The sequence below is a fragment of the Erythrolamprus reginae genome, chromosome 5 (genome assembly GCF_031021105.1).
Source record: "Erythrolamprus reginae isolate rEryReg1 chromosome 5, rEryReg1.hap1, whole genome shotgun sequence".
NCBI classification, from domain to species: Eukaryota; Metazoa; Chordata; class Lepidosauria; order Squamata; family Dipsadidae; genus Erythrolamprus; species Erythrolamprus reginae.
In genome coordinates, this window is record NC_091954.1 from 84,980,264 (window position 1) to 84,993,675 (window position 13,412).

Here is a 13,412-nt window from a genome sequence, read left to right on the forward strand (position 1 = left end):
GAAAACAGAGGTTGGTGTTTTGTAGTCCCAACTTGTGCGGGAAGCCAACTTGAGGGAATCTTGGAGCAATTCTTCTCTTTCAGCCTGGGGAAGAAAGAACTGACAAATCAATTCTGAAAAAGACTGGCAAGAAAAGGGGAAACTGCCAGGAATCCAACATTACTTTAAATCACAACTTTCAAGCATAGATAGTACGTTCCACACTGTTCCAAACTATTTCCTAGTTTTGATATTTTAAATAATATCCACTGCTCAAAAAATGAAGTGAACACTTAAGCAACACAATATAACTCCAAGTAAATCAAACTTCTATGAAATCAAACTCTCCACTTAGGAAGCAACACTGATTGACAATCAATTTCACATGCTGTTGTACACATTCAACTTTGTACAGAAAAAAGTATTCAATGAGAATACGCTACTGTTGTATGTGTTTACAATTTACTCATATTCTTATATCATGAGACACAAAATTGTATTTGGTTCGGGAAAAGTTGCACAAAACATTGTTTTTCCAATCATAGGTTATCAGAAATTAGAGGGAATATTCCATGGAGGTGGGGATAGGAGGTAAGGGGTTCGTCCTTATGATAATTTTATACAAGATTTAGGGCTCTCATTTCTCTCTGAGTTTAACACAAATGCCTTAGAGAGATAGATGAAGTCTCCACTCCTCGACAATAGCCTTGATAACATTACTGTTTTCCTGTAATGAGAAGCTTATTTGTCTCCAAGTTTCTCTGCACAACTCTGTTCTTGGTCACTAGGAAATTGAGTGAACTTGGCTCCCCCTGTTCTTTCCAGTGGTTTGGTTAAAAGTGCTAGATTCCCTTTGGAAGAAACATGTTTTTTGTAAGCAGACTAGCAAGAGACAGAAACCTCGTTATTTATTCATTTTTTTCAGCTCGGGAAATGTGAGGAAGGGAGAGAGACAGAGAGAGAGGGAAAGAGTGTGTAAGGCAGAGGAAGACGGAGAAAGGGAGAGAGGGAGGAGAGGGAGGGAGAGAGAAGGGGGGAGAGGGAGAGAGTTATATACATGTCCAGTATCCAAAGGTAGAAATGTTATCCACCACTGTTTTTAAGCAATCATATGTAATAATATTTTTTAGTTTATTTTGTCAAAAATTCTATCTATTTATTCAATTTTTATGCCGCCCTTCTCCTTAGACTCAGGGCGGCTTACAACATGTTAGCAACAGCACTTTTTAACAGAGCCAGCATATTGCCCCCACAATCTGGGTCCTCGTTTTACCCACCTCGGAAGGATGGAAGGCTGAGTCAACCTTGAGCCGGTGATGAGATTTGAACCGCTGACCCACAGATCTACAGTCAGCTTCAGTGGCCTGCAGTACAGCACTCTACCTGCTGCGCCACCCCGGCTATGACATGCCTTGAGTCAAGATATTTTATTTCATGATTAACATGGGGCTTTGAGGGAGTCATCCAAAGAATTGATTGCTTCTCATTCAAAAGCATCACTAATTAGGATTATTCTTTATTCATTCAAACTATTTTTATTATTTATTTATTTATTTATTTATTTATTTATTATTAATCAGATTTGTATGCCGCCCCTCTCCGCAGACTCGGGGCGGCTAACAGCAATAATAATACAATGTAAACAAATCTAATATTTAAGTTAATTTAAAACCCCAATTTTGTGTTGTCACAGGCTGGAACTAATGGATACATGGCTCCTGAAATCTTAAAGGAAGAAAGTTACGGTTATCCTGTAGATTGGTTTGCAATGGGGTGCAGTATTTATGAAATGATTGCTGGTCGAACACCATTCAAGGATTACAAAGAAAAGGTTGAAAAAGATGAAGTTAAAAAAAGAACCATAAATGACGAAGTGCAGTTCCAGCACGCTAATTTCGATGAACCAACAAAAGAAATCTGCAGACTCTTCTTGACAAAGAATCCTGAAAGTCGTTTAGGAAGCAGGTATCATTTTTCCCCTCTTTTGATTGAGTGGCACTGCCATAATTTTTAAAGGCACTGAAGTTCAAATGTCAATTCTGTAGAATTTTCTAAGACTGCTTAAGATAAAGAGCTAAGATCTGTCTGGGTGCAAAGATAATCTAAGCGCAATAATCCCCTTCTCCCTGCTTGGATTACTGCAAGGCATTGTCCACAGCTGCCCTTGAAGCTTCTTGCACTGCTTCCATTATGCAGAATGTTGTTTTTGAGGATTTTAGCTGCTATAGACCAGTGTTTCCCAACCTTGGCAACTTGAAGATATCTGGACTTCAACTCCCAGAATTCCCCAGCCAGCATTCGCTGGCTGGGGAATTCTGGAAGTTGAAGTCCAAATATCTTCAAGTTGCCACGGTTAGGAAACACTGCTATAGACAATTGTGTTCACTTTACCCTAGTTAGCTGGTTGGTTCTTTTCTTCCATGTTTATTCCAGTTTTAATGCTTATTTAAAATCATAAATGCCACTACTTTCCATTAATCCTAAAAGTGTCTTATCTCTTATTGGTCTTTCCATATCTTAACCTTTGTACAAGTTCCTAACAGCCCATGCTTTAGCAGAAATTTCTGGAAAGCCTGGAGTAAGTTTTGGCAATTATTTATTTATTTATTTATTTATTTAATTTATTTATTAATCAGATTTGTATGCCACCCCTCTCCGCAGACTCGGGGCGGCTCACAGCAATAATAATACAATGTAAACAAATCCAATATTTAAGTTTAAGTTAATTTAAAACCCCAATTTAAAAACCAATCATGCATACTAACATACCATGCATAAATTTTATAAGCCTAGGGGGAGGGAAAGTCTCAATTCCCCCATGCCTGACGACAGAGGTGGGTTTTAAGGAGCTTACAAAAGGCAAGGAGGGTGGGGGCAACTCTGATATCTGGGGGGAGTTGGTTCCAAAGGGTCGAGACCGCCACAGAGAAGGCTCTTCCCCTAGGTCCCACCAAATGACATTGTTTAGTTGACGGCACCCGGAGAAGGCCAAGTCTGTGGGACCTAACTGGTCGCTGGGATTCGTGCGGCAGTCTGCACCTCTAAGCCATCTGTTAAAACCTGCTTGCCCCAGGCCTCCTTAGATAGAATAATTGATGGATATTTTCCGACTAACAAATGGTTATTGATGAGGCAGTGAAGCAAGAGAAATCTACTAGTTCATTTCCTTAACATGACCCATGCACAATAAAGAACAGTACCATTTGGTTGCGTCGTTCCTGTTACAGCAGGGGTCCCCAACACCGATCAATGGACCGGCACTGGCAAAACCCTATCCATGGGATGCAGGCAGCACAGGACACCATGCCCCCTCCATCCACGGAAAAACCTCTCTCGACGGAATTGGTCAGTGGTGCCCAAAAGGTTGGAGGCTGCTGTGTTATAGGATAAGGATCCACAGTAGCAGCAGCACATTTTATGCCAGCCTGCTTCCCCACCCCCATTTTTAATTTTTTTGGCTAGATCAAGTATTGGCAAATTACATTTCACTCAATGTTAGGGGGAAGCTGCTAAAGAGCACATAGGAGGATAGGAGAAAATTGTATTGTTTGGTTCTTATTGAATATGGACCTGGAGAGACCCAAGTTTTAGTTCCCCTATTGAACCTCAATAAAATTGAGTTTATTGCAGTGGTTCTCAACCTGGGTGATCGGGACAGCTTTGGGGGTTGAATGACCATTTCAAGGGGTCGCCTAAGACCATGGGAAAAGACAAATTTCCCATGGTGTCTTACAACATATTTTTAAAAATATGTTGTAAGCCACCCCAAGTCCTCAGAGAGGGGAGGCATATAAATCCAATAAATGAATGAATGAATGAATGAATTTTTAATAAATAAATCAGGCATTTACAGTGGGGGTGTCCCTTTGCCCTTCCTGCCAATCAGCTTAAAGCTCTGTTGAGAAAATTGGCACTAGACTTATGGTTGGAGGTCACCACAACATGAGGACCTGTATTAAGGGCTCACAGCATTAGAAAGGTTGAGAACCACTGCTTTATTGGATAATTTGGGGTCAACTTTTCAGTCCTTGTTCCATTTCTCTTGTGTTAAAATATGATAAAATATTCCCTTCAAGTGTCTGCCTGCCCTGAATTCTCAAGTGAAAAGGCTGTATATAAACACAATAAATACATTTAATAAACAAATGCCACATTGTGGTCAAAATGATTGATTAACCATAATCTCATGTATGCCATTCTGGAATCTCAGGTATGACAGTCAAGGTATTTGGCTTGGGGGGAAATAAGAATATTGAAAAAGAAGCATATTGCTTTTAGATACATAATGTTAAGTAATTTCATAATACCAAAATCTGTTATTAAAGTCACACAGTCAAGGAAGGCAAGATCTTGAGCTTTGTGCCCTAGACACCAAGGATTCTGTTTCTGTCATCATATGTAATTTAAACTTTGGTTAAAGTTGAGCAGAACATTAGGATTTGAGGAAGAATTCATAGGAAAGAAAGGTGGATGGCATTACATATATCTTAATTTAAGTAAATTCCATTTATCGTAGTACTTCAAGTTTCAAGTTCAAGTTTTATTGGATTTATATGCCGTCCCTCTCCGAAAACTCAGGGTGGCTAACAGCAATCATAGACAGTATACAATAATAATCCAATACTAAAAGCAAATTAAAAACCCTTAATATACAAAACCAAACACACATGTAAATATACCATGCATACCATTGTAACGGCCTAGGGGGAGAAGAAATCTTAATTCCCCCATGCCTGGTGGCAGAGGTGGGTTTTAAGTAGCTTACGAAAGGCAAGGAGGGTGGGGGCAATTCTAATATCTGGGGCGAGTTGGTTCCAGAGGGCCGGAGCCGCCACAGAGAAGGCTCTTCCCCTGGGTCCCGCCAAGCGGCATTGTTTAGTTGACGGGACCCGGAGAAGACCCACTCTGTGGGACCTAACTGGCCGCTGGGATTCGTGCGACAGAAGGCGGTCCCTGAGGTAATCTTGTCCGGTGCCATGAAGGGCTTTATAGGTCATAACCAACACTTTGAATTGTGACCGGAAACTGATCGGCAACCAATGCAGACTGCGGAGTGTTGGTGTGACACGGGCATATTTAGAGAAGCCCATGATTGCTCTCGCAGCTGCATTCTGCACGATCTGAAGTTTCTGAACACTTTTCAAGGGTAGCCCCATGTAGAGAGTGTTACAGTAGTCGAGCCTCGAGGTGATGAGGGCATGAGTGACTGTGAGCAGTGACTCCCTGTCCAAATAGGGTCGCAACTGATGCACCAGGCGAACCTGGGCGAACGCCCCCCTCGCCACAGCTGAAAGATGTTTCTCTAATGTGAGCTGTGGATCGAGGAGGACGCCCAAGTTGCGAACCCTCTCTGAGGGGGTCAATGATTCTCCCCCCAGGGTAATGGATGGACAGATGGAATTGTCCTTGGGAGACAAGACCCACAGCCACTCCGTCTTGTCTGGGTTGAGTTTGAGTTTGTTGACACCCATCCAGGCCCCAACAGCCTCCAGGCACCGGCACATCACTTCCACTGCTTCGCTGACTGGACATGGAGTGGAGATGTATAGCTGGGTATCATCGGCATATTGATGATACCTCACCCTATGCCCTTGGATGATCTCATTTATTGCTTTTTATACAGTTTTCCAAGAAGAAAAAGGTAGAAGAGAATAGCAGCATTTCATATATCTCAATTTACGTATTCTTTTTTTTATAAATGCAAATAGTAGCTGTGCTAAACAACTTTACTATGAATAAACCTGTAGAGATTATAGTCTACATGCCAAACTGCAGATTCACAGTTCTCTTCATCACAACTGAGACATGAGTCTTGGTTATGTCAGAGACTCCAACCCTCTCTCTGTTAGATATACAAAAAATTTGGAAAAGGCCTAGTTTCCATCTCTCAGACATTTGGAATATCAGAGAAGCTGAAGAAATCCAGGAACACCGAGCGAAGGAGAATTAGAAGTTGCTCTGTAGAAATTATAGCAAAGCCAAGAATTAGCTTTTGCTTTCTGTTTTCTGCATTGTATGAAGTTCTGTGTCCTTTACAAGTTACAAAATTGGATGTTTTAATTTTCAGACATATTTCAGATTGTGTTCCTAAGAATATTTCTTTTCTTTAGAATTTATCGTGATGTTTAATAATACTGTAGTTTGAAACCACCTCCTACAGAATATGGGAAGAAGGATGTTTATCTGAAGGAACTCCCATCTTCTGGGTTTCCCCCCCCCCTTCTTTTTTGTGTTGTTTGCATTGTTTATGTTTTTATCGTGGTTGCTAGCCACACAAGAGTTGTGTGCCACAAAATGGGCAGCTATATGGATCTTTTACATGAATGATTATATCTATAGCACAGCAGATGAAGCTTGCCTTAAGGCTAGTAGTAGCAGCAGTACTAAGCTGCTACTTCAAAGCAGGAGATAAATTATGATTCTGATTCTCATCTTTATTCTGCAGGTCTGCCCTTCTACAAAGCAGTGTTAAACTAAAAAGAGCTTTGTGATGTTAATTTAAAAATAATGGGTAAGCATTGTGAGAAGGGGACAATGATGCTTTTCAAACATGCATATTGCATGTTGGATGCTTTGACTATGAAATATAGTGGTAACTCTGACTTACGAATTTAATTCGTTCCGTAACCAGGTTCTTAGGTAGAAAGGTTTGTAAGAAGAAGCAATTTTTCCCATAGGAATCAATGTAAAAGCAAATAATGCGTGCAATTGGTGAAACCACAGGGAGAGTGGAGGTCCTATTTCCTCCCAGGAGATTCCTAGAGAGGCCGCACAGGGGCTTCTCCACACCTTTTCTGGTCCTGTTTCCTCCTAGGAGATTCCTAGAGAGGCCCCACGGAGGCTTCTCCCTGCCTTTTCCAGTTACAGTTTCGGAGGCTCGGGTTTGTAAGTGGGAAATGGTTCTTGAGAAGAGGCAAAAAAATCTTGAACTCCCGGTTCTTATCTAGAAAAGTTCTTAAGTAGAGGCGTTTGTAGGTAGAGGTACCACTGTAAATGAAATAAGTATCAATGTTTGATGTCAGATGTTCACTCAAGTCCTCTGTATTTTGTTGGACTTCTATAAAGCTCTGATAACATTGGTAAAACTACACAAAATATCTGACAATCCAAAGGACAGTAAAAAACCTTTTTAAAGTGATGGTCGACTGTTTCAAATACCAAATAAAATGGCTTATAAATATTTACATAAATTCATTCTACTTGACGGGCAACATTTTTCATATAAATAAAAAGTTTATTCAGTCAGATATATAATGAACTATTTATGGTTACATTCTTGGGTCTAAAATTTTATTTATTCATTCATTCATTCATTCATTCATTCATTCATTCATTCATTTGATTTCTATGCCATCCTTCTCAACTGACTCAGGGTGGCCCATAACAGAAATAAATACAAAATACAAAGCGTGTAAGAAATCTAATGTTAAAAACTCTAAAAATTCTAAAAAACCCATTTTCCTAAAAACAATCATCCACATTCATTCAATTGGATTAGCCATTCATGACATTGGCTAGAGTTAGTTCTTAACGCTTAAGGCCCTCCCATGCTTGCCGGCAAAGATGGGTCTTCAGAACCTTGCGAAAGGCCAGGAGGGTGGGGGTGGTACGAATCTCCAAAGGGAGTTGCTTCCAAAGGGCCAGAGCTGCCACAGTGAAGGCTAGGCCCCATCAGATGAAATTGCCTGGCTGATGGGACCTGGAGAAACCAACTGTGTGGGATACATGAGGCAGAAGACAGTCCCATAGGTAATCTGGTCCTAAGCCATTTAGGGCTTTATAGGTTATTATAACCAACACTTTGAATTGTGTTTGAAGACCAATCGGCAACCAATGCAGCTCGCAGAGTGATGGTAAGATGTGGGCAGATCTTGGAAGACCCATGATAGCTCACGTGACTACATTTTGCACTATTTGCAATCTTCGAACATTCTTCAAAGATAGCACCATGTAGGGAGCATTGCAGTAGTCAAACCTCAAGGTGATGGGGGCATGAGTGACTCTGAGAACTGTCACTCACGCCCCCATGAGAACCAAGCACACCTGTGCGAAAGCCCCCCTTGCCACAGCAGAGAGATGGTCTTCTAAGCTCAGCTGCAGATTGAGGTGGATGCCCAGGTTGTGGACCCACTCTAAGGGGGCCAAAAGTCCCCCCCCCGGGTAATGGACAGACAGGTGGGGTTGTCCTTGGGAGGTAAAACACACAGCTACTCCGTCTTGTCAGGGTTGAGTCTGAGCTTATTAACACCCACCTAATATTCAGTATACCAGCATTTCATAAATCTATGCCTTCTATAGTGTATAGGATGCCTCTCCCAGATCACTGACCAATGTCAGATAGGGCAAACATTAATCTAATTTTAAAAAAAACCTAAAATGTAAAGTAAAAAATAAAAATGTAAAATGAAATAAATCTATATACAATAAACTGTGTCTGAAACAGCTGTAAACTATAATCAAATCTTAAAAGTCCTGACCAAAAAGCCATGTAAAAGTCCTAGAAATAAATAAAGTTAAAAGTTGGAATAGGACATAGCTAATATACTAACTTTTTAAAAATTGTACAAGAAAAACATGGAACATTATTATGAACAAGGCAGCCAAACACATCTCTGACGAAGGAACTTTAAAAACACAAGGGAGTAATGAAAAGGGGAAAAAATGATTACATTTTTTAATACCTGCTTTTAATGTCACCCTATATTTTTATTGGGAAAATATTCCCAGGGAAAGAGATACATTTTAATCCTGCATGTTTTGGATTATTTATCTTTTCGTCCAGTTCATTTAATGTTGTATTAACCTCTAAAGGATCAGGGAATTGTCTTGCAATAATTATTTGTGCAGATGTTTTTCATGCTGCTGTTGATACTACCAAATGTGCTGCTTTAGCATTCTTTACCTGTTGTGATCTTTCCATGTCATGTTAAAGAGGTTTAGCTTCATCCCAAATGATTAAACTGCCTTTGAAAGGCCAATGTTTGGAGCAATTGATATAAGCTATAATGAAACACAAGGAAATGCTGGAATTAAAATGCGGGTTGAAAATGCTAACTGAAAAGCACAAATCTCTTAGTTACCATAATTAATAATTTGAACTGGGCTATTTATTCACCTGTTAAATTTATATTATTCTTATTTGCCAAAAATAACACTCAGCATGTCTAACAAGCAAAATACAAATGAAAATGTTATGTTTATGGGTAAAATATCAAAATAAATACACTAAAACTATGATTGAATGCAGTAATTAAAAAATAAACAGACCTCTCAATTAAAAATCAACAAGCGATGTCAAACATTTCTTGAGATATGCAGAAGATAACAGAAAGGAAGAAAAGGCTTGGCTTCTGGCTTGAATTCCATGTGAATATGCTCTGTCTAATTCTCATAAAATGTGGGTCCCAAACAGATAATTTTTACGGGAACCTTAAATCCTGCATACAGGAGATGTGGGCTTCCAATGAGTTTACACCCAAGGTGAATAAAGTATACACTTTTTTTTTGTGCATTTTGTCCAGAAACAATCTGATAGCCACAAATGGTATACAACATCTATCAAACTTCATCAATGGCATGCTTTTCCGTCATTTGATGAGGAGAGGCACATTCATTGTATATTGGAGACAGCAGAAAACCTGTGTATGGTTGCTAGCTAGAGATATTGTTCAAGAACAACTTTATAAAGATTAACTTAAGATTCTGGTGAGGTCATTGAGCCCTTGGGTTATCTGTTTAAGTATGCATTGCATAAGTTAAAGCTTCTTATAGGCAGCTTTAATATGCACACTTGACCCTCTAAAGGGGTTCTGATTAACAGCAAACATCAACAATCCAAGGGTCATAAGAGGTGAACTATTTCATCTCCTAGGTTCAATTATGTAAGTTTTGTAGAACTGGATTTTCCATCAGGACCATACAAAAAGAAACAGATCACCAACCAGAAAGAAGCTGAAAAATATTTAATTTCCTTTTCTCACGTGTATTAAGAAAACCATATATATAGGAGCTGGAATCTGATATTAACAGGTTAATCCATGAAGAATTGGATTCCACTTTTCAAAATTAATTTACAAACACAGTGTGACAGCTAAAACAACAAATTAGACCAATTAAACAATGGTTTCCAGCAGATTATTTCATCATTATTGGGAAGGCTAAATGCAATCAGTAAATATTTGTCCGTTTCTGAGAAACAGACTATAGTATGCCCAATATACTGTCCAAAGAAAAGTTTGTTTTTTTTGTTGGGGCAAGCATTGAGAAAGCTATGTTTCAAGAAGATGCCAAGATGTGGCACTTGAAAAAGATTGTGGGAATTTCTTGCAGAAGAAATTCCATAAATATTGTTGCTAATATTGAGAAATATTGAACTATTATTGCTAAGTGGGCTAAAAAAGACAAATATAATTATACATACTATGACTTAGTTTAACTGCAAATCAACAGCCATACCCATAACTCTCCCAAGTAAATATTTAACATATTAGAGAGAGCCAGTGCTTGCTGACCCACAACACTCACCTCCCAGACATCTCCAGAAATGATTGCTAACAAAACTTTTTGCATCTGTATTGAAGAATTGGAAGTTATTCTTTATTTCTTTTCATTTTTCTTTGTTCCTTTGCCCTTTCTCTTCCTCTAATTTTTCCTAGTAAATAATGTTTGTTTGTTTGTTTGTTTGTTTGTTTGTTTGTTTGCAGAATTGTAATAAAATACACATTTTATTTGAGCTAGAGACTAGCTGAACAGACTTTAGTACATTAATTTTCTAACCACTTGGTTTTTTTGAGAAAACATACAATGTATTCATGATACAGTTAAATAACTGGGTTAAGTTCACCCAGACTTTGATGTTTTTATGAATAGATCCATGTCGTTTACTTGGCCAAATATGAACGCACCTGAGATTTTTTAAAAGAATTATAATTTTCTAGAAGCTGATTTCTAGAAAATATAATTTCAATGGTTTTCTCATAGTTGATCATGATAATTAGAAATAATATGAAAAGATAGTTATAGTGCTAGTAAAATAGTAAAAAGTTCTTTAGGATTTCTTTTCAAAATATTTACCAATCTGCATTTTTATTAAATAAAAATATAAAACAAACCTGATCATTAATCTAGTAAATGAATTAAACATTAACGCTTATTTATGGGTTAGTTCAGTAGGTGATCAAGCCAACTATGGCTTATTTAATAAACTGAAATTAAATAAATTGTAACTTAGTAGGCATGAATGAATCAAGAATTAGACTTCTCAGACTGTTTGTTTAATTTGTCAAGTACGCATTGGTAATATATTTAGATATAACATTGTTTATATACACAAGATGAGTACTGATAAGAGGGAACAATTGGACAGGGATGGTAGGCATACTGGTGCGCTTGTGCACACCCCTTACTGACCTCTTAGGAATTAGGTGAGGTCAACAATGGACAGTCTAAGGATAAAGTTTTGAGGGGTTGGTGACAAAACCATAGAGTCAAGTAGTGAGTTCCAGGCATTAACCACTTTGTTGCTAAAATTGTACTTTTTACAGTAATGTTTGGGGCGGTTCACTGAGTTGGTATCTGTTGTGTGCTTGTGTATTCATGTTGTTGAAGCTGAAGTAGTTGTTGACAAATAGGACGTTGTAGCAGATAATTTTATGAGCTATGCTTAGGTCATGTCAAAGACAACATAGTTCTAAGCTTTTTAAGCCCAGGATTTTAAGTCTGGTTGCGTAAGGTATTCTGTTGTGAATAGAGGAGTGGAGGGCTCTTCTCGTAAAGTATCTCTGGATGCTTTCTAATGTATTTATGTCCAATATGTGTTGTAGATTCCAGACAGATGAGTTGTGTTCAAGGGTTGGTCTGGTAAATGTTTTGTATGCTCTGGTTAGTAGTGTGATATAACCAGAGAAGAAGCTACTTAAGAGTAGGTCAACAACTCTTGAAGTCTTTTGGCTTTGGCATTTATGTCGTTTGATATGAGTATTCCAAGATCTTTAACAGAGTGAAGGTTATCTGCAAGGTCTTATTTATTCAGCTTGTATTTGGTTTTCTGATTCTTTTTGCCAATGTGCAGGACAGAGCCTTTTTTGGTTGAGATTTGGAGTTGCCAGATGTTTGACCATTCTGACACAGAGTCAAGTTCTTTCTGGAGGGAAGCAGTATTGTCAGTGGTGTTGAAGAGTTTTACATCATCAGCGAAGAGAATGCAGTCACTTGTAATGTGAACGCAAAGGTCATATATATATAGACTATAAAGAGTGTTGGTCCTAGTATGCTGCCTTGGGGTACAGCGTTGTTAACAGAAATGGGTTTAGTTTAGATAGGGCATTCCCTATTTTGACTACTTGTTGTCTTTTTGAGTCATGTAGGGGTCCAGAGATGCCATAGGGTTTCAGTTTCAGAAGTAGTTTATCATGAAACACTGAGTTGAAGGTTTTACAGAAGTGTATATAAATTGTATCTATTGTTTTGCCCTGGTCAAGTTTTGAGGTCCATATGTTTTTACAGTTTAGTAGTTGTAGATTGCAGGATAATTTTTTCCTAAAACGGAATTGCTTGTTTGAAAGTAGGTTGTTCGATTCTAGGAGGATGGTAATGGATTGGTTTATGATTGAGAATATGTTTCCGGTAGAAATCTATCAGAACTCTAACAAATGTGAACAAATAAACATTGTTTAGCTATACTCTGCTTCATCATGCTTCTGGGCGACTCTTGTACATGCATGCAAAGGCCTAGTGGTGGTGCTCAAATGTCATTTTCTAGATTAAGCGATGGGCAATGAGTTTCCTTTAAGAATTATTCGCTAACCCAGCCTGCTGGCACATAACCCACAAAAAATTATCAGTAGTCTTGGGTGTCTGAACTAGAGCATCTGTGGGGGTTATGAAACAGAAAGCCAAGATTTTATAGCTGGGCATTGAATCTAATTTTGGTGATTGTGTTTTTAATCACATCAGCATTGAAAAAGAAGGGAAAAAAGAAATTTACGCATTTTCTTTTATTTTACATGATTACGTTAACAGAAAATAATGTCTTTCAGTGGCATGGTTTACTGTCTGTTTTAAAATATAAAATATAATTAAATTCAATGTTTGGAAACAATTTTAGATCAGTTTACTTATGTGCATCTACTTACCTTCCTCACCGGTTTGTATCACAATGTATACGTCACTTCTTGGAATTGACCCTCTGAGCATGCGCAGAGTAAAAAAAAATTATGTGCATGCAGAAGAAGAATGAGAAGAATCAGCTCGTGGGCGTGACAGGCCAGGGTTGCTGCCATTTCCAGCAACCCAGGCTGCCATATTACTACTGATTCTATAGCACTGTTTCCCAACCTTGGCAACTTGAAGAGATCTGGACTTCAACTCCCAGAATTCGCCAGCCAGCATTCGCTGGCTGGGGAATTCTGGGAGTTGAAGTCCAGATCTCTTCA

General features: G+C 38.6%; 1 protein-coding gene across 1 annotated transcript in view; it reads left to right on the forward strand.

Moving 5' to 3' along the window:
- Positions 1 to 13,412, forward strand: part of GRK7 (G protein-coupled receptor kinase 7) — a 51,202-nt gene that overhangs the window by 30,502 nt on the left and 7,288 nt on the right. Inside the window, exon 3 of the mRNA XM_070753357.1 lies at positions 1,673 to 1,944. Coding sequence (XP_070609458.1) covers positions 1,673 to 1,944 — 272 coding nt within the window. The remainder of the gene's footprint in view (positions 1 to 1,672; positions 1,945 to 13,412) is intronic.